Raw genomic sequence first — 21,828 nt, 5'->3', positions numbered from 1 at the left:
TATAAAATGGAGCAGATTCTATCAATAATGAAGTGAACACGTATTGAATTTTCATGCATTACATAATAATAATAATAATGCTGCAGTGCTTTTCTATAATGTCGGTGTATGGCTGAATGAGTCCACTGGCCAAAGGCCTAAAATGCAAATGTATTGAAAGTATTCATGGTTTGGATGGACTAGAGGTTCAAAACTGTAAGAATGGCTGCTCCTGATCGATACTCTCAGGCGTGATTATGCAGAGTGAAACGACAGAGGCTAAGTATTGAATTTCTCACTTAGTTTGCCGTTGGTTTACATCCATCACTGTCTATACTGGAAAATCCCAACATTAGATGGATCTCAGCTTTTACGAGCGGATCTGAAATATCGAGCCGCAGCCTCAGCCTCAGTCTCAGCGTGTATCTCTGAACTGCATCGGGGTTTAAGGATCTCTGCAGCCTTCGACTTAGAAAACATGATCAGTGGCAGAGGTTTATGATGCATGTTTGTGATGTCGAGGTGAGAAGCTACCGAGCAGAGGCTGACAAGACGGTAAAAAGACCTCAGACTATTGTGTGGATGCTGGAGTTGGAAGAAAAAAGACCCAGTTTGCTGCAAACCTTAAACTTTATTTGAGAATCGTTGTTTGCTTCGTGCATTTGGAACACCATAAAGCAGGGACGTGCACAGGATTATAGAGAGGCAGGGGCTCAAAGTGTGCGCCAAATTTTTTTCAGGCCTTAATAACACAATATGTGGCTTAATGTAAAATTTAAAAAGTAGCTATAGATAACAAAAACAACATACACTATATTGCCAAAAGTATTGGCTCACCCATCCAAATAATCAGAATCAGGTGTTCCAGTCACTTCCATGTCCACAGGTGTATAAAATCCAGCACCTAGGCATGCAGACTGCTTTTACAAACATTTGTGACAGAATGGGTCGCTCTCAGGAGCTCAGTGAATTCCAGCGTGGAACTGTGATAGGATGCCACCTGTGCAACAAATCCAGTCGTGAAATTTCCTGGCTCCTAAATATTCCACAGTCAACTGTCAGCTGTATTATAAGAAAGTGGAAGTGTTTGGGAACGACAGCAATTCAGCCACGGAGTGGTAGGCCATGTAAACTGACGGAGCGGGGTCAGCGGATGCTGAGGCGCAGAGTGCGAAGAGGTCGCCAACTTTCTGCAGAGTCAATCACTACAGACCTCCAAACTTCATGTGGCCTTCAGATTAGCTCCAGAACAGAGCGCAGAGAGCTTCATGGAATGGGTTTCCATGGTCGAGCAGCCGCATCCAAGCCATACATCACCAAGTGCAATGCAAAGCACCGGATGCAGTGGTGTAAAGCACGCCGCCACTGGACTCTAGAGCAGTGGAGGCGCCTTCTCTGGAGTGACCAATCACGCTTCTCCATCTGCTAATCTGATGGACGGGTCTGGGTTTGGTGGTCACCAGGAGAACGATACTTGTCGGACCGCATTGTGCCAAATGTAAAGTTTGGGGGAGGGGGGATTATGGTGTGGGGTTGTTTTTCAGGAGCTGGGCTTGGCCCCTTAGTTCCAGTGAAAGGAACTGGGAATGCTTCAGCATACCAAGACATTTTGGACAATTCCATGCTCCCAACTTTGTGGGAACAGTTTGGAGCTGGCCCCTTCCTCTTCCAACATGACTGTGCACCAGTGCACAAAGCAGGTCCATAAAGACATGGATGACAGAGTCTGGTGTGGATGAACTGGACTGGCCTGCACACAGTCCTGACCTCAACCCCATAGAACACCTTTGGGATGAATTAGAGCGGAGACTGAGAGCCAGGCCTTCTGTCCAACATCAGTGTGTGACCTCACAAATGCGCTTCTGGAAGAATGGTCCAAAATTCCCATGAACACACTCCTAAAGCTTGTGGACAGCCTTCCCAGAAGAGTTGAAGCTGTTAGAGCTGCAAAGGGTGGACCCACGTCATATTGAACCCCATAGACTAGGAATGGGATGGACCTGAAATTCATATGTGAGTCAAGGCAGGTGAGCAAATACTTTTGGCAATATAGTGTGGCTGTGTGTATTGTGTAGCTGTGAGTGATGCAATTGCAGTTTCTCTTGTGTCATCAAATTATTGTCAAAACGGATCATAATACTAAGGTTTGGAGGACACGCGATTCAGCTGCAATTCTAAAAAACAATAAAACATCGGCTTATTATCAGGCTATATATTGTTGAAGATAAAGATTTTAACACATGAACATTCAACTATGAAACATTGAACACTGACAAAAATATAGAAATAAATACTAGAAAAAGAGTCCTGTTTAGTCTGTAGTTCAGCCTGCATGCCTACAGGACTGCAGTCAACATGTTGATCTCAATAATTTGTTGTTGATGTTGCATAACTAACATAGCAGTACGTTTTATCCAAGTGCAATACGGGTACTGAACACACTGCAATGACAATACCTCACAAGGACATATACTTAACATATGTCATAGTGTTCAGCCAGGGTCAAAGTGCAATATATACTAAGCTCTACTGTTTTTCTCGGTTGGTGACATGCCTGTTTTTATACTGTATATATATTTACACTTCCTTTCTTCTTGAAACTTTTTGCACTACGCACCACCAGAGTTGTCTCTTACAATTTTGTTGTACATATATGTAATGGCAATAAAGGCATTCTATTCTTTTCTATTCTATAGTCTGAGACCTGAGATTAGCTACACAATAAACTACAACAATTTCCCAACTCCCCAAAACCAAGTCATAACTTCCAAACTGGTAAGCTAAGGCTAATATGGTATTTTTCCCCAGGCGCACATTCACGCAGCTTTCATTTAAAAAATAAATAAATAAATAGTCCAGGCTCCACATAAACCAGTCCTACTGTGACTGCTGTTGGAGTTTCCTGTTCCTACTGGAGAAACATTCACAGCAGCAAAGGCACATGAAACTCAATATCTGGAGACAAATGTAAATTGTCGGTAAAATCAGGCAGAGTGAATGATTCCTCCTGTTTCTGCTGTGATTCAATGCATTCAAGTAATGTTGGGGGGGGGGGGGGGGGGCTTGATAAACCACAAAGGTTGAAGTCAATCCACTGTCCAGTCTCATCTGTACAGTAACTACACAGTGGAGATGGGACCACAACTTGTACCTCTCTCTCTCTCTCTCTCTCTCTCTCTCTCTCTCTCTCTCTCTCTCTTTTTTTCAATAACTACCTCCATATTGTAATAAACACTTAGTGTAGGAGTGGAGGGTCAAGCATGTGGTTAAACACATGGAGGTCAAGCATGTGGTTAAAAAAAATCTCAAATGCTGTTTGATGTTAGTTTTGTAGCTCGACGGATGTGAATGACAGTTATATGATAGCCATCACCATGGTAACAGCAGCATTTGACTGAAATGTGGTATTGTCATTCACAGAAGAGATGAAGTTGAGTGTCTTAGACATGGATTTACGCACTGAGGACACTTTATTATTTTAACCCTTTCATGTATACTGGTCACTCCAGTGGAAAGTTATTCTACAGCTGTATATTCATGGATTTTGTTGTTCTTTTCGTTGTTTTTTTTTTTTGTTTTTTTTTTACACATATCTTTATTAAAGTTTTAAGACACTACATATCTTTTCCGACATGAATTGGTAAGATTATGTAGATCTCTCCTGAGCATGAAACCCCAGAATCACAAGCCCTCCGCATAGTTTTCACACAATTTATCAGTAAATACATGTTTCTGTGCGTCAAAAATTAAACGTGTGGTGTCCAGCTGAGTGGACATTTTTGCAACTTCATGAAAAACCGGTTCATAAGAAATTTTTTTTTCATCATTTTTTTTTTTTTTTTTATGTTTTTTTTTTTTTTTTTTTCCAGAAGAAATTTTTCAATCGCATTGTTTTTTTCATGCCTAAAGAGGAAAAAAAAAACACTGAGGAAAAATTTTTGATTAAGGTTCTCATAATACGTGCATGAAAAGGTTAATAAAATGAAAAATCAAAGTTGTTTTCTTTCTTTACTCTTGGTTTCTGCAGCATATTTAACTTTAACATAGTTCAGTGCACACATCGATGTATTTTCTGGGTTTTTCCTACAATTTCTTACACATTTCCTACAAATTTTAAGTGTTTTTTTTTTCCCTAAAGGACTTTCACCAGATAAATATGGAGAAAAAAACATATTTGCAGTAAAATTACAAATTTTACATTTATTTCCAGTGAGATTTTATGCCTATATAGAAGCTTTGCTGTCAAAAACTTTATGGTTAGGAGCTTTAAAAAGAATATTTAGACATATTTAAAATATAAATCAATCAGAATTACCGTTGTCTTTGACTTCCTGATGAAGGCTTGAAGCTGAAACATGTAGAAGTGTTTTTTAGGTCTAGATATGACCCAGCCATGGTAATAAAGGCATTTTAATGTTTAAGAGAGTGCTTTGGAGTTTTCTTCTTGTTTGGTACGTGCTGTTTAATGTTAGTTTAGTAGCTCGACGGATGTGCATGGCGGTCATAGGATGGCCATCACCATGGTAACAGCAGCATCTGATTGAAATGTGGTATTGTCATTCACTGATGACACTTCATTATTTTAATAAAGTATAAAATAAAAGTTGTTTTCTTTCTTTACTCCTGGTTTCTGCAGCATATTTAACTTTAGTGCACACATCGATGTATTTTCTGGGTTTTTCCTACAATTTCTTACACATTTCCTACAAATTCTAAGTGTTTTTTTTACCCAAAAGGACTTTAACCAGATAAATACGGCGAAAAAAAAACATATTTGCTGTAAAATTACAAATTTTACATTTATTTCCAGTGAGATTTTATGCCTATAAAGAAGCTTTGATGTTGAAAACTTTATGGTTAGGAGCTTTAAAAAGAATATTTAGACATATTTAAAATATAAATCAATCAGAATTACCAGAATTACATTTCCAAAAATTTGTATGTTTTTTTTTTTTTTTTTCATCTAAAGGACTTTAACCAGATAAATATGGGGGAAAAAAACATATTTGCAGTAAAATTACAAATTTTACTTCAGTTTCCAGTGAGATATTATGTCTACATAGAGGCTTTGCTATCACTTCTTTCAGTAAATGTCACAGCATTGAACACAGGTCCCTCTTTCATCCAGTGACCAAGGTTCTAATAGTTTTGGATTTTTCATGATAGTTTAGTTTTATTTAGTTTTGACTTTTTTTCCTCTAATTCAGTTAGTTTTAATTAGTTTTTAGCGCAGGTTTGCTAGTTTTTATTAGTTTTCTTTTTTTTTCTAAATGCTTAGATTTATTTTATTTTAGTTTTAGTATTAATTTTAGTTTTGTCGTATCTTTTATCTTCTTCGCCATCATTTTTAAATAAATCCCATACAGGACTCTGCTGCTTTCTCCCAACTTTAGTCTCCATGTTGCCAGGAAGAGCGGGGATGAGAAGACAACTAAACAACAAGTGATGAAAAGTGACGGATCGTGAAGTGTCGTATGGTGCCGCTAGCTAAAATTGCTAGAGCGAAATAAATCGCTTTCGTATCAATCCGACGTTGACAAAGACGAAAACGAAGAGAATTTTATCCATAACACTGGTCAACAACAAATTTATTGTTGAAGTTTTTGGAGCTGATTTAGGATAATTTTGGTGTGCTGAATCCAAAAATCACATTAATTTTGCTCAATCAGGTCAACTTTCTGAACTATGCTAAATACTGGCTTTTTAACATTTTTGCTTACATTTATGGGCATTTTCACATCATATGATACAAAATTCTTTCATATTTCTTGCAATAAACCAGTTCTGAAGATTTTACTTTTGCCAATTTATAATTGTTTTTTTTTAATATTACAGGTGAATGAAATGGCTTCGACTAGAAGATCTTGCAAAAATAAGCCTGACGTATTCTGCTACATCTGCGGTGAATACATAATAAATCATAAATACATCCTATTGGAAAATGATTTTTTTCTCTTAAAACCTATTTTGGGTGAGAACTATATAAAAAAAATCAACTGATAAAGTCACAAAAATGTAATCAATTTTGTGAGAAGATCAAATTTTTCAAAATCAAATTAGTAAAAAAAACCTGACCTGATTGAGAAAAACAGATGTCATTTTTGGATTTAGCGGTGCAAAATGGTCCTAATTCAGTTGAAAAAACCTAGACAACTTGCAAAAAACATTTTTTTTGTAATCCAGTGTAATTTTTATATGTTTTAGTTAGTTTTGTAAACACACAATACAGTTTCAGTTAGTTATAATTTTTTTTCTATTAATTACAGTTTTTATTCATTTCAGTTAACGAAAATGTTTTTTCAATTCTTGTATTCGTCATTTCGTTAGTTTTCGTTAACGATAATAACCTCGCCAGTGACACATGTAGATTTCTTTAACATCAGGATCAGATGAGTCAAATCAAATCAGCTCGAAAAGTCACATCAGAGCGTCCCTAATAAATCTCATGCATCTCCTGAATGTGAATCGTGATCAACTTACTGTCCCTCGATAAGCCAGGTGCACTTGGTCTTGTACTTGTAGTTTCCCGGTCCGTCGGTCAGATGCCCAGAAGGCCCCGTTAGCCTGAAAGAAAAGAAGAACACAACAGAGGTTTAACATTATAAACATGTCAAAAGGTAGAATCCTTTTTCCCCAAACAAACTGAAAACCTGGAGAATTTCATATTAGAGCTGTGGGTGCGAAGATGACGGAGGAAGTCGATGTCAAAGTCAGACCCAAAACAGTATGGAGGGAAAAATAGTTGCCTCGCTGCATCAGTTATAGCAGCAAAAATAATGTGAATTTTGAACATCTGACATATAAACTGAAGTTAAAAGAAAATCTCTTCATGAAAAATTGGGCAAAATGGCTGACATTCACAGACAAATGTATCTATTAAGGGATCTTAAATATTCTGACACCAACACAGGCTGTTCTTTTCACTTGCTTGTTTTTCTGTTCAGGAACAGGGAGAAAAAATTGTTAAAATTGTGCTTAATTTTCTTTCGACATTTCAGGTTGTTCATATTTGTTCAGGTTATTCACATTTTAGTGTTACAGGATAGTTTGTAAATGTAAATATTTTCATAATTTAATGTTATTTTTTGTACTAAAACAAAGAAAAAAATTAACTTGTTAATTCTAGATTTCTTTTTGGCTTAATTCAAGATTTTTTTTTACTAAATTGAAGATTTTTCTTTTCTTTTTTTTTGCTTAATTCAAGATTTTTTTTACTTAATTGAAGATTTTTTTTTTTTTGGCTTAATTCAAGATTTTTTTTTAACTTAACTGAAGATTTTTTTTTTTTACTTAATTCATAAAAATTTTATTTACTTAATTGAAGATTTTTTTTTGGTGTAATTCAAGATTTTTTGCTAAATTTGAGATTTTTTTGGATTCATTGAAGATTTTTTTTTTTTTTTGGCTTAATTGAAGATTTTTTTTATTAATTGAAGATTTTTTTTAATTAACTGAAGATTTTTTTATTTTACTTAATTCGATTTTTTTTTTTACTTAATTCAAGATTTTTTGCTAAATTTGAGATTTTTTTTGATTCACTGAAGATTTTTTTTTTTTTTTACTTCACTGAAGATTTTTTTATTTTTTTGCTTAATTAAGGATTTTTTTTTTTTTTTTTACTTAATTGAAGATTTTTTTTCTTTTATTCAAGCTAAATTTTTTTTTTGCTTAATTCAATTCAAGACTGTGGAATTTTTGCACTATGCAAAAACATCCCAGGGGCCAAACTGGACCCTTTGGGAGGCTGCATTTGGCCCCCGGGCCGCATGTTTGACACCCCTGGTCTAATGTGTTGGCTGAAATGCAACAAAAAAAAGAACTCATGAATAAACAAGAGAACAGCAGTAGAATAGATGTCCACTCTAGTGACCACTATGCATGAAAGGGTTAATATTGGGGTGTCAAACTCATTTGAGTTCAGGGGCCACATTCAGCCTAATTGGATCTCAAGCAGGCCAGACCTTTAAAATAATAACATAAAAACCCATAAATAATGACAACTCCAAGTTTTTCTCTTCATTGTAGTGCAATAAAAACATTAAATTATGAAAATATTTACATTTACAAACTATCTTTTCACCAAAAATATGTGAATAACCAGAAAAAAAAAAATAATTTCTTAAGAAAAATAAGCTAAATTTTAACAATATTAGGCCGCAACTTATCACTTGTACATGTGCATTACACACAAAATAATATTGTTGAAATTTTAAAGTTTGGAAAGTGTAACTAAAATAAGAATGTCGATAATATTACGTGTCAACTTATTAACACAACTTACAAATCAGATCTACAAATCCACAAAACATTTAGTAACAGACAGAATATTGTTAAAATTGTACTTCATTTTCAGGTTGTTCACATTTTATTGTAAGGGTTATTAGACTATTATTTTACTTTAGATCACACTGGGCTCAAACCAGTTCAGCACCTTTGACTGGTAATATCTTCAGTGTAATTTTTGCACTTCATAAAATCATGCCGCGGGCCGGATTGGAACCTTTAGAGGGCCAGTTTTGGCCCACAGGCCGCACACTGTAAGCCCGGAATTTGTATTTACTAAAATGCTGTAACTACAATGCACTTAAATGATTTAAGTTTTATGATGTAACTATAAAATTTGAAATATATTCTACTAATTTGTAGACATAGTTGAAAGTACGAAAAAGTTTAAGTTGAATGGGTTTAAATCACTCAGTTTTAGTCATAACCACACCTTTTTATCTTCGCATTGCAATGTGGGTATTGGGCATGTTGTTGAAATTGTGTTATTTTTCTGTGCAGGGGTTCAGTGTGGTTGTGGTGTTAGTGTTAATTTGGATTTAATGTGTGTATGGCAGTGTTTATTGGCCTTTTTGTGTTTGTTTTTGTATTTTTGTAGAGCTGCACCATGAGTCAGAGCCAGAGGAAGAACAATGGCTTTCCTGTTCATCTCAGACTGTTATTGTACAATGGAAGTTTTAATGTTTTGTCAAATTAAGAGTGCTTCCTATTTATACTGGCAGATGACACTGAGCTAACTTATGCTACAATATATTAATCCTTTTATTTATAATAATATAATATTTTCCTGAGTGTTTTTATTCCTCTTTAGGCATGAGAAAGACAATGTGATTGATTTTTTTTTTTTTTTAATGAACCTATTTTTCACAGGGTTCCAAAAATGCCCAGTCAGCTGGACACCATGCATTTACTGACATACTGTGTGAAAACTATCAAATACATTTTTTTAATGCTGTTAATCTGTTCTCACATTTTAACATTCTATATCCTCCTAAGACCCAGCAATGCATTTGTGTCCTCTGTCGGGGACAATAGTTTTACAGCTTTATAAAAAAAATAAAATAAAATAAATATATACAGAGTGGGGAAGCAAAATTTACAATGAACATTTAGTTGTTTTTTTCTCAGCAGGCACTACGTCAACTGTTTTGAAACCAAACATATATTGATGTCATAATCAAACCTAACACTATTATTCATACCTTTTCAGAAACTTTTGCCCATATGAGTAATCAGGAAAGAAAACGTCAAAGAGTGTGTGATTTGCTGAATGCACTCGTCACACCAAAGGAGATTTCAAAAATAGTTGGAGTGTCCATAAAGACTGTTTATAATGGAAAGAAGAGAATGACTATGAGCAAAACTATTACGAGAAAGTCTGGAAGATACTATTAAAGAAGAATGGGAGAAGTTGTCACCCGAATATTTAAGGAACACTTGCACAAGTTTCAGGAAGCGTGTGAAGGCAGTTATTGAGAAAGAAGGAGGACACACAGAATAAAAACATTTTCTATTATGTACATTTTCTTGTGGCAAATAAATTCTCATGACTTTCAATAAACTAATTGGTCATACACTGTCTTTCAATCCCTGCCTCAAAATATTGTAAATTTTGCTTCCCCACCCTGTATATATACATATATCTATATATCTATATATATATATATCTCTATATATCTATCTATATATATATATATATATATATCTATATATATATGCACATATATCTATATATATATACACATATATATACACAGACAGATAGACAGACAGACAGACAGACAGACAGACAGACAGACAGACAGACAGACAGACAGACAGACAGATAGATAGATAGATAGATAGATAGATAGATAGATAGATAGATAGATAGATAGATAGATAGATAGATAGATAGATAGATAGATAGATAGATAGATAGATAGATAGATAGATAGATAGATAGATAGATAGATAGATAGATAGATAGATGTCCACTGCAAAGGACATTCCATAATAATAACAAAAAAAAAAACTATCTGAAAAAACTGTTGCATCATGCTGTTTCCAATCAAGACAATTATTAAATGTAAAAAAGCCCAAACTTTTCCTTTCCTGGGTCTCTAGTTATTACTCAGATAAGCAAAAAAACTGTTAAAAACAAAAAACTGTTAATTACAGTCTAATAACCATTAGCAATTGCTTTACACTCACATATGTTAGAGCAGATCAGGTTGATCTGGAACAGTAATGGTCTGTACTGCATTGTATAGGATGATGCATAAGCATCCACTGTGTTGGCTGATATGGAACTAAAACAACAAAATCCATGAATATACAAGAGAACAGCTGGAGAAGAACTGTCCACTGGAGTGACCACTGTGCATGAAAGGGTTAAGTTGAATGACTTTGTAACTATTTTGGTCAGGAATAGGATTTTGAGTTTGATTATCTTAAAAAAAGTTGTTTAATCAATGATAAATTAATCTGGCTGCAATTGAGAAAATTAGTCAGTGTAATCTAAAATGCTGAGTTGAATGGTTGGATAGTGGGGTTGATTTTACAACAGATTTAAAGTACAAATAACTTGTCTTTTAGTGTTTACTACTTAATAGTTTAAGTTCAATGCTTTTAGCATTAAAGTTGAACCTACTTAAACCAACTGATTAGTCGATCATTACTCAAATCATTTAAGTGCAATCACTTGCCTCAAATGTTTTGAGTAAACTCTACTTATCCGGGCTTACAGCGCATGTTTGACACCTGTGGGTTAATACCACTTCACCTTTCAGTGGTTCTAACATTGTGCTTTTATCTGCATACAGTCAACCTGCATTTCATCACACTCCCTGGTTACAAAACTGAGAGAGAGCGTAGGTAAACAATAACCTGTGCCACTTGTCGATTGCGCAAGAAGTAAACAGATCAGCTAAGAGGCAGAGAATTATGAAACCTCGCAGCAAATTATCACACTGGTCAACAACAAATTTATTGTTTAAGTTTCTTCAGCTGATTTAGGATAATTTTGGTGTGCTGAATCCAAAAATCACATTAATTTTGCTCAATCAGGTCAACTTTCTGAACTATGCTACATATTGGCTTTTTAACATTTTTGCTTACATTTATGGGCATTTTCACATCATATGATACAAAATTCTTTCATATTTTTTGCAATAAACCAGTTCTGAAGATTTTACTTTTGCCAATTTATGATTAATGGGTTTTTTTTTAATATTACAGGTGAATGAAATGGCTTCGACTAGAAGATCTTGCAAAAATAAGCCTGACGTATTCTGCTACATCTGCGGTGAATACACCATTGTACCTAACAGGAATCCTGTTAGAAAATTATTTTTTTTCTCTCTTAAAACCTATTTTGGTAATTACAAATAAGAAATTACATAATTAAACATGCTGACTGGGATCACATCAGAAGAGAACCAACAAACATAGAAAGACATTTTATCAATTTGACTGAAAATGATGGTGTAATGAAAAAACAAGTGTCCTTGATATATCAGAAGCTGTTGTTAGATTTTTCAGATAATACACAGCACATAAAACAACAATGGGAACTGGAATTAAACGTAATATTGGATGAAGATATCTGGGGAAATGTTTGCTCTGGTTGTCACAGGGAGGTGGGGAGTCAGCTTTGGAAGGAATTTGACTGGAAGGTTAAAATACGATTTTTCAGAACCCCATTAAAATCTTTTCTGTCTAAAAGTGGTGTTAGCAACAAGTGTTGGAGAAACTGTGGTCTTGTCGGTGATCAGACACACATATTTTGGGAGTGCCCCATTGTGAAACACTTATGGACTAATGGAAAAGGCGTATTGGATAATTTTCTTAAAGTGAACCTCTCTATGGACCCATTATTATTTTTACTGGACATATTCCCTGATGGTCTGTCCCACGACCAAGAATTCACACTACATCTTCTTCTGATGACTGCAAGAAAAATGATAATGTTATGGCTGAAACCTGAATCACCTACAATTGGACAATGGATACAAAGAATTAAACAGGTTTGTCTAATGGAACAGTTAACAGCACAGCTACAGCTGAAGACTCCGACCTTTGAAAGAAGATGGAGACCAGTATTCAGTCTTATTGGAATGGATATTTAAGCCTGGATTGTTTTGGGGTTTTTTTCTCTCCTTTTCTTCATTGTAACCAAATATTTTATATTGTAATCTTGGGCCCAATCTCAGGACAAACGTTATTACTCTGTACATTGTTTTTTTGTTTGTTTGTTTGTTTGTTTGTTTTAAATTTTGTTTTCTTCAATAAAAGTAAAAAAAAAAAAAAAAAAAAAACTATTTTGGGTGAGAACTACACTGAACAAAAATATAAACGCACCACTTTTGTTTTTGCTCCCATTTTTCATGAGCTGAACTCAACAATCTAAAACTTTTTCTATGTACACAAAAGTCCTATTTCTCTCAAATATTGTTCATAAATTTGTCTAAATCTGTGTTAGTGAGCACTTCTCCTTTGTCCTTTGCTGAGATAATCCATCCACCTCACAGGTGTGGCATATCAAGATGCTGATTAGACAGCAGGGTTATTACACAAGTGTGCCTTAGGCTGGCCACAATAAAAGGCCACTCTAAAATGTGCACTTTTACTGTATTGGGTGGTCCAGGGGGGTCAGAAAACCAGTCAGTATTTGGTGTGACCACCATTTTCCTCGCACAGTCTTCTTCATGAATTCTCTGAAACACCTTTGGAGATGGTTTATGGTAGAGAAATGAACATTCAATTCACAGGGATTCTGTTGGGTCTCTGTAAACTTAATTTGATTCTGATTTGAATTGATAAAGCACTTTGTGACTGTCTGTGAAAAGTGCTCTATAAATAAAATTTACTTTACTTTACTTACTTACAGGCAAAAGCTCTGGTGGAGATTCCTGAAGTCAGCATGCCAATTGTGTATTCCCTCAAAACTTGTGACATCTGTGGTATTGTGCTGTGTGATAAAACTGCACATTTTAGAGTGGCCTTTTATTGTGGCCAGCCTAAGGCACACCTGTGCAAAAATCCTGCTGTCTAATCAGCATCTTGATATGCCACACCTGTGAGGTGGATGGATTATCTCAGCAAAGAAGAAGTGTTCACGAACACAAATTTAGACAGATTTGTGAACAATATTTGAGAGAAATAAACCTTGTGTGTACACAGAAAAAGTTTTAGATCTTTGAGTTCAGCTCATGAAAAATGGGAGCAAAAACAAAAGTGGGGCATTTATATTTTTGTTCAGTGTATATAAAAAAATCAACTGATAAAGTCACAAAAATGTAATCAATTTGGTGAGAAGATCAAATTTTTCAAAATCAAATTAGCAAAAAAAAAACCTGACCTGATTGAGAAAAACAGATGTCATTTTTGGATTTAGCGGTGCAAAATGGTCCTAATTCAGCTGAAAAAACCTAGACAACTTGCAAAAAACATTTTTTGTAACCCAGTGTTATCTGAGGCCGACACCCCAGCGGACAGCCAGCCAGCCGCCGCGAACGCTGTAATAGCACCGAGCGCCCGGGCCTCTTGTTATTGCCTGATCAATTCCAGGCTGATGACACAGCAGCAGAGAGGAGCTGAATTACACAGGGGACAGTGGGGTGCAGTCCGAGAATGTATCATTACTGATGTAGGTCTCAGGGTGCAATGACTCCGCTAACACACCCAGTCGCAGGCTTGTTCCAAAACAACTCTCTCGGCTGCGATTGCGACCCAAAGTCTGCTGAGAAAGCTGCAGAGGAGACACGCCTCCACTGTTAAACACGACAAATCTCTGCACCGCGCTCCAGACCACCGGCAATACGTCATTTAGATGCATGCGCTGGCGTAAAAGCTTGACATTTCTGGAGAGTTACGGACTGTGTCGACTACATTTATTTATTCAGTCCCCATTAGTCAGTACAAAAGGTAGCGACTGTTCTTCTGGGGTTCCACGCGGTAAAAGCAAACATTCCATCAGAATGCAAAACATCATAAATATGTCATAAGGTAAATAAACCAGGAACAGAATAAGAACTGAGGAAGAAAGGAAAAGAAAGAACAAATACAGCAGTAAAAGTAATAATGACACTTTTAACTCTATTAACCCTTTCATGCATAGTGGTCACTACAGTGGACGTCTATTCTACTGCCGTTCTCTTGTACATTCATGGGTTCTTTTTTTTTTTTTTGTTGCATTTCAGCCAACACATTAGACCAGGGGTGTCAAACATGCGGCCCGGGGACCAAATGCAGCCCCCCCAAAGGGTCCAGTTTGGCCCCTGGGATGTTTTTGCCAAGTGCAAAAATTCCACAGTCTAGAATTGAATTAAGCAAAAAATTCTTTTAGCTTGAATTAAGGAAAAAATCTTCAATTAAGTAAAAAAAATCCTTAATTAAGCAAAAAAAAAAAAAAAAAAAAAAAAAATCTTCAGTTAAGTAAAAATAAAAAAATCTTCAGAGAATCAAAAAAAATCTCAAATTTAGCAAAAAATCTTGAATTAAGCCAAAAAATCTTCAATTAAGTAAAAAAAAATCTTTAATTAAGTTAAAAAAAAATCTTCAGTTAATTAAAAAAAAATCTTCAGTTAATTAAAAAAAATCTTCATTTAAGCCAAAAAAAAAAAAAAAAAAAATCTTCAATGAATCAAAAAAAAAAATCTCAAATTTAACAAAAAATCTTGAATTACACCAAAAAAAATCTTCAATTAAGTAAATAACATTTTTTTGAATTAAGTAAAAAAAAAAAAAAAAAATCTTCAATTAAGTTAAAAAAAAATCTTGAATTAAGACAAAAAAAATCTTCAGTTAAGTAAAAAAATCTTCAATTAACCCTTTCATGCATACTGGTCACTACAGTGGACAGCTATTCTACAGCTGTTCTCTTGTATTTTCATGGATTTTGTTGTTTAGCTCCGTATCAGCCAACACAGTGGACACTTATGCATCATCCCATACACTGCAATTCATACCATTACTGTAACTTTGCTGTTCTTGATAAACCTGATCTGCACTAACATGTTTCAATGTAAAAAAAATTTTTTTTAAAAATGGTAATTTCGATTAGACTGCAATTAAGAGTTTTTTTGTTTTTTTTAAGTTTTTGGGTTTTTTTCACATATCATCTCCATGAAGTGAGTAATAACTAGTGTTAGAGTATATTAAAATGTGAGAAAACATCAGATTAGCAGCAATAAAAATGTTTTTATTTCAAAGTTCTCCCACAGTATGTCAATAAATTCTTGTTTCTTTGCTTCTAAAAATTAAATGCATGATGTCTAGCTGAGTGGACATTTTTGTAACTCCATGAAAAATGAGTTAATAAAAAAATTCAATCACTTTTTTTCATGCCTGTAGAGCACAGGTGTCAAACATGTGGCCCGGGGGCCAAAACCGGCCCGCCAAAGGGTCCAATCCGGTCCCTCGGATGAATTTGTGAAATGCAAAAATTATAATGAAGATATTAACAATCAAGGATGTGAAAATCATTTTAGGTCAATTTAATCTGAAGTGGGTCAGACCAGTAAAATACAATCATAACAACCTATAAATAATAACAAATGCAAATTTTTGTCTTTTTTTTTTAGTGTGAAAAAAATTAAATTACACAAAAATGTTTATATTTAAAGACTATCCTTCTACAAAAAATGTAAATAACCTGAACAGATATGAAATTTCTTAAGAGACGTATGTAGAATTTTACCAATATTTTGCCTGTTACTAAATATTTTGTGTATTTGTAAATCCATTCTGATCTCTAAATTGTGATTCACATGTATCAATGATAAACTAAGGTGTAATATTGTTAAAATTGCACTTATTTCTCCTTAAAATTTTCAGGTTGTTCATATTTGTTCGCATTTTGTTCATGTACAGTTCATAGATGTACACATTTTCATCACAGAATATTACTTTTTTCACTCAAAAACATAGAGAAAACTTTGGTGTTGACATTATTTATAAGTTCTTCACCTATTATTTATATTATTTTACTGCTCCGGCCCACTTTAGATCTTATTAGGCTGAATGTGGCCCCTGAAAGAAAATGAGTTTGACACCCCTGCTGTAGAGGAATAAAAACCCTCAGGAAAAAAAATCTTGATTATGGTTCTCATAATTCATGCATGAAAGGGTTAAACAATGATAAAGTAGATGTTGATTGAAGTTCAGGTCTTAGATTATTCCACAAATTTGGTCCACCATATTTCAGAGAATACTGACAGACTGAAGTTCGGCAGCACGGAAGATAAAATTTGCTTGAAAATCGTGTTGGAAAGTTGTGAATAACAGAAGACAACATAAAGAAATTGTGAAAAACTTTAGGAAGAATATGAGTGAAGTGAACATATTTGGACATGAAGACACAGGTCTGGTGAACGTTCACGTCAAAAACTGAGAGAAGATTGAATTTTTGGAAAAGTGGAGCAGATGAGTCGAGTCTCTTAGAAAAACTGATCATTCTTAAAAATTTCTTTTGAATTAAGAAAATCTTATTGAGATACGTGGGACAGGTTGCCGCCCAAACAGTATTGCAATAATTAATGTAAGGATAAATTAAACGTATGATTTTGTAACTCTGTGAAAAATAGGTTCATAGAAAAAAACTCCATCACATTGTTGTTGTTTTTTTCATGCCTACAGAGGAATAAAAACACAGGAGAAAAAAAAAAAAAACCTTAATTATGGTTCTCATAATTCATGCATGAAAGGGTTAATTTCCTATATTTTATTTAGATGTTCATGAAAATTCGCAGTAAATTCAAAAGTTATATCAAAACAAAGAAAACTGAAGAAAAAGTGACTTTTTCAGCAAAAATATCATTAACTGAGCAAAAAAAAATAATCTACATCCACTGTCATTGATCCAACTCCATGTGTTTTACTGGTGAATCAATGTTGTAGAAGATGACAGTGTTTCCACAGTAATTACGGAGCCTCTGAACACCCAAATGGGTCATATCTGATGACCATGAAAAGACGATAAACTGTATTTTACACCAGTTATTTACATGTATTGATAGAATTAGTGGATCGACAGGTATTAAACACCTTAGATCGATAGATGGTTTTGGTTTTTGGATGTTTGGGTCTTTATGGGTTAAATTCATCCTCAAGTCCATTCCATAATTTCACACCTTAAACCCAGACTTCACATTTGTCCTCACTTTCGTACATTTCAAAAATATAAAGACCTCTTAAAATTATAATTACTGTCTCTTAATTTAAAGAAATATTGAATGTTATTTGAAACAGTATTTTTTTTTTACTTCATAAATCATCTGTAATATTTTAATATATACAATATCATGCAATTTTAAAGTTTTAAGTTGAATAAATAAATTATGAATTGCTTTAAAATATCCTACTTTATTAATTATTCAAATAGCTCTTTTTTGTAATTTCACCAATGTATCTATAATAGTTCATTCAGTCATTCATTCGGTAACTACGGAGCCTCTGAACATCCAAATGGGTCATATCTGATGACCATGAAAAGATGACAAACTGTATTTTACAACAAATATTTACATGTATTGATAGGATTAGTGGATCAACAGGTGTTAAACATCTTAGATCAATGGATGATTTTGTCGCCTCTGCCAGGAGATATTGTGATCACTTTGCTTTGTATGTTTGCGTGTTTGTTTGTTTGTTTGTTAGCAGAGTAACTCAAAAAGTTATGGATGTATTTTTAGGAAATTTTCAGGAAATGTTGATACTGGCACAAGGAACAACTGATAAAATTTTGGTGGTAATGGGGGGGGGGGGCGCAGATCTGTCTTGGCAGAGGTCTACGCTCTCCGAGTGCTTTTCTTGTTTTTGGATGGTTTCAGTCTTCGTAAGTCTATTCCATAATTTCACACCTTAAACCCAGACTTCACATTTGTCCTCACTTTTGTACATTTCAAAATATAAAGACTCTTAAATTATAATTACTGTCTCTTAATTTAAAGAAATATTGAATGTTCTTTGGAACAGTATTATTTTTTTACTTCATAAATCATCTGTAATATTTTAATATATACAATATCCTGCAATTTTAATGTTTTAAGTTGAACAAATAAATTATGAATTGCTTTAAAATATCCTACTTTATTAATTCCTCTAATGGCTCTTTTTTGTAATTTCATTAATGTATCTGTAATAGTTCATTCATTCGGTAACTACGGAGCCTCTGAACATCCAAATAGGTCATATCTGATGACCATGAAAAGATGACAAACTGTATTTTACAACAAATATTTACATGTATTGATAGGATTAGATAGGATTAACAGATATTAAACAGTTTAGATCAGTAGATGCTTTTGGTTTCCAGTGGATGTTTGGGTCTTTATGGGTTAAAATAGAAGGGAAAAAACTGAAATAGGTCAAAACTCCTGCAACGTTTGTAGAATACAAAACGACTTCAACTCTAAACCAGTACATTTCAGGACTGGATTTTTGTTAAATGTGAAATGTGTGATGAAACAGACTGTGTTTTCATTACTCTGCACAAAACAGTGCGTTGCCAGGGCATTACTCTGTATGATAGGAAGTGAAATCCTCTGATACGTGCCTGGTGTTAAAGCTGTGACCGTTGCTACTGTGTGAGACTGGATAGTGTGGAATATTCTGGATTTTAGACCAGAAATGAAATAAATCAGAACAGAAATAGGACTGCTCGAGTCTATTTGACAGTAATGTAAATAACTAAGGCTACGTTCAGACAGCAGGTCGGATTTTTGGGTGAAATACGATTTTTTTTGTGTGTTCGTTCATATTATACATTAAATGCGACTTCTATCAGTTTTGAGTTTGAACTGAATGCGACCCTGAAGCGACCCACATACAAAAAAAGAGGTCCTGATGTAATACGTGACCACCCTGTGTTTACAGAAGTAAAACTCGGACGTAGAATTGATGTTTATCGCATTTAAATTACACAAAGGTTGGTTAAATGCGATTTGGCTGTTCTAACTAAAGTCACATTGCAAAATATCAGATGCGTATCAGATTTAGGACCACATATGAAAGTGGCCTGGGTCGGACTTGTGCTGTTCAAATCATCTTTAACGGATCGGATACAGGTCACATAAGGGCAAAAAAATCGGATTTGGGCCACATTTGCCTGCAGTCTGAACGTAGCGTCTTTATACTGAAGTGCACATTTTCATTATCAGCTGCGAAAATATCAGAGGATTTTTATAGGAAAATGTAGTGACAATAGTTTGGAGCAGGGAAAAGCAGATCGACTCTCTCCATAATAATTTTAATGGTAAAACTGTAGTATTCATGTCTCTTTTAATTTTGGTTATTTCTCTCGGAATACACATTAAACCATATGGAAGAGGATTAGGGCCACTGGAAAAAAAAATTAAGGTCCAATATCTTTTATTTCCAAATTATTTATTATTATTATTTATTATTATTATTATTATTATTATTATTTATTTTTTTATTATTATTATTATTATTATTATTATTATTTCTGACTTTCTTCTCACAATTCAGTTTATTTTCTCAGAATAATAATAAAAAAATATATTAGAAAATGTAGTGACAATAGTTTGGAGCAGGGAAAAGCAGATCGACTCTCTCCATAATAATTTTAATGGTAAAACTGTAGTATTCATGTCTCTTAATTTTGGTTATTTCTCTCGGAATACACATTAAACCATATGGAAGAGGATTAGGGCCACTGGAAAAAAAAAATTAAGGTCCAATATCTTTTATTTCCAAATTATTCATTATTATTATTATTATTATTATTATTATTATTATTATTAAATTTTATTATTATTATTATTATTATTATTATTATCATTATTATTATTATTATTACTGACTTTCTTCTCACAATTCAGTTTATCTTCTCAGAATAATAATAAAAAAATATATTAGACAATGTAGTGACAACAGTTTGGAGCAGGGAAAAGCAGATCAACCCTCTCCATAATAATTTTAATGGTAAAACTGCAGTATTCATGTCTCTCTTTTAATTTTGATTATTTTTCTCTGAACACACATTAAACTATATGGAAGAGGATTAGGGCCACTGGAAAAAAAATTAAGGTCCAATATCTTTTTTTTCCAAATTATTTATTATTATTATTATTATTATTATTATTATTATTATTATTATTATTATTATTATTATTATCATTATTATTATTATTATTATTACTGACTTTCTTCTCACAATTCAGTTTATTTTCTCAGAATAATAATAAAAAAATATATTGGACCTTAATTTTTATTTTTATTTTTTTCCTGTGTCCCTAATCCTCTTCCGTAAAACCAAGTGTAACAAATCGAAATAGAAGCAATGTTCGCCTTGTAAGTAAGTACCACTTCCCCTCAGAGTCACTACTTCCAGTTCAGCAACCTATTATTAAATGCACTCGTCTATGAGTTACATGGGAATACTTTAAAATAGGGAACCTTTATCAAATTTGACACACTAATAAAGAAATAATCTGTCAAAAATGCTGGTCAGCTGTAGTTTCCAAGATACAAATAATGGCCAAATACTCACCACAGATGTACATTTTACACTATTTTTGAACCAGTCATATCAGGATGAATAGTGTGCAAGAGTTCATATTAATTTTCTAACATTGGTGACGTTCTGTTCCACATTTATTGACTTTTGAGTTTGACATTGAGTGATTTAGTATTTATCAGAATTTCCATGTTCACTTCAGCAGTTTTTAATACAGATAAAAACAGTTCATTTCAGATACACATTATGTTTTTAGTGTTAAATCTTTTCATTGGGAAGACCAGAAATTACCTAGCCCCCCCACCCCTTCATCAGCTAATCATCTTTTTTCTGCTTCAAACTCTTGTTCTTTTATCTGCTTTAAAAGTCTCTACTTGGCTCTGATTTTAGCCGATCACTAATAATAGACATAACAACTGGAGTTACCAACTATGACGGAAAATCAAAGCTAAAAAACACTCTCCCACGTACATTTTATACTTTTGATGATCCAACATCCCACGCTACTTCACTAATTCTACGCCTTTTATTGCTGTTGTTATTGAGAAATCACTAGCGCTGGCAGAAATGGTGCATTTAATTTATATTTAAGGGTGAATTTGAATATCTACTTCATTAAAAACTCATTTTCGAGTAAATAATAGCTCCAGTGTTTTGCAGGCATGGATGTTTTCTGCAGACCTTTCCAAATATCATTCCCTCAGTTTCATCATACACATAAGAAGCCAAACTGAAAGCATTCTTGTACTCAGACCTTCGGGAAAGATGTTGCTACTGTGCTGATATTACACAAGACTGTTTCTGTTCTGCATCCAGGCAACAAGTGAGCTGCAACTTGTTATTGAAAACTTCATCGCGCTGCCATAGCTGCAAGGTGGAGGCCGACAGCATCAGCTGCGTGGGCGGCTCAACGTCCAAGGCCAAGGGTGGTTTTAAGGTTAATGACAACTTTACAAGCCAAACATATGACAGTATACTGCAGCAATGCACCTGAGAGGGTCATGCTTTTTCAGTTAACAGTCAGTTTATCAGCTTCGGAACACATACAACTGAAGTCCTGTTCAGACTGAAGATTTATGATGAGACGAGCTACAAAATGTACG

General features: G+C 34.0%; 1 protein-coding gene across 1 annotated transcript in view; it reads right to left on the bottom strand.

The window, feature by feature from the left end:
• Window positions 1–21,828, bottom strand: part of atrn (attractin) — a 607,345-nt gene that overhangs the window by 502,848 nt on the left and 82,669 nt on the right. The window contains exon 2 of the mRNA XM_030126085.1: window positions 6,460–6,543. Within this exon, the coding sequence (XP_029981945.1) occupies window positions 6,460–6,543 (84 nt within the window). The remainder of the gene's footprint in view (window positions 1–6,459; window positions 6,544–21,828) is intronic.

This window comes from Sphaeramia orbicularis, chromosome 22, assembly GCF_902148855.1.
Source record: "Sphaeramia orbicularis chromosome 22, fSphaOr1.1, whole genome shotgun sequence".
In the NCBI taxonomy this organism is placed as follows: Eukaryota; Metazoa; Chordata; class Actinopteri; order Kurtiformes; family Apogonidae; genus Sphaeramia; species Sphaeramia orbicularis.
The sequence above is the reverse complement of the archived record's forward strand: the minus strand, read 5'-3'. Positions and strand labels throughout refer to the sequence as shown.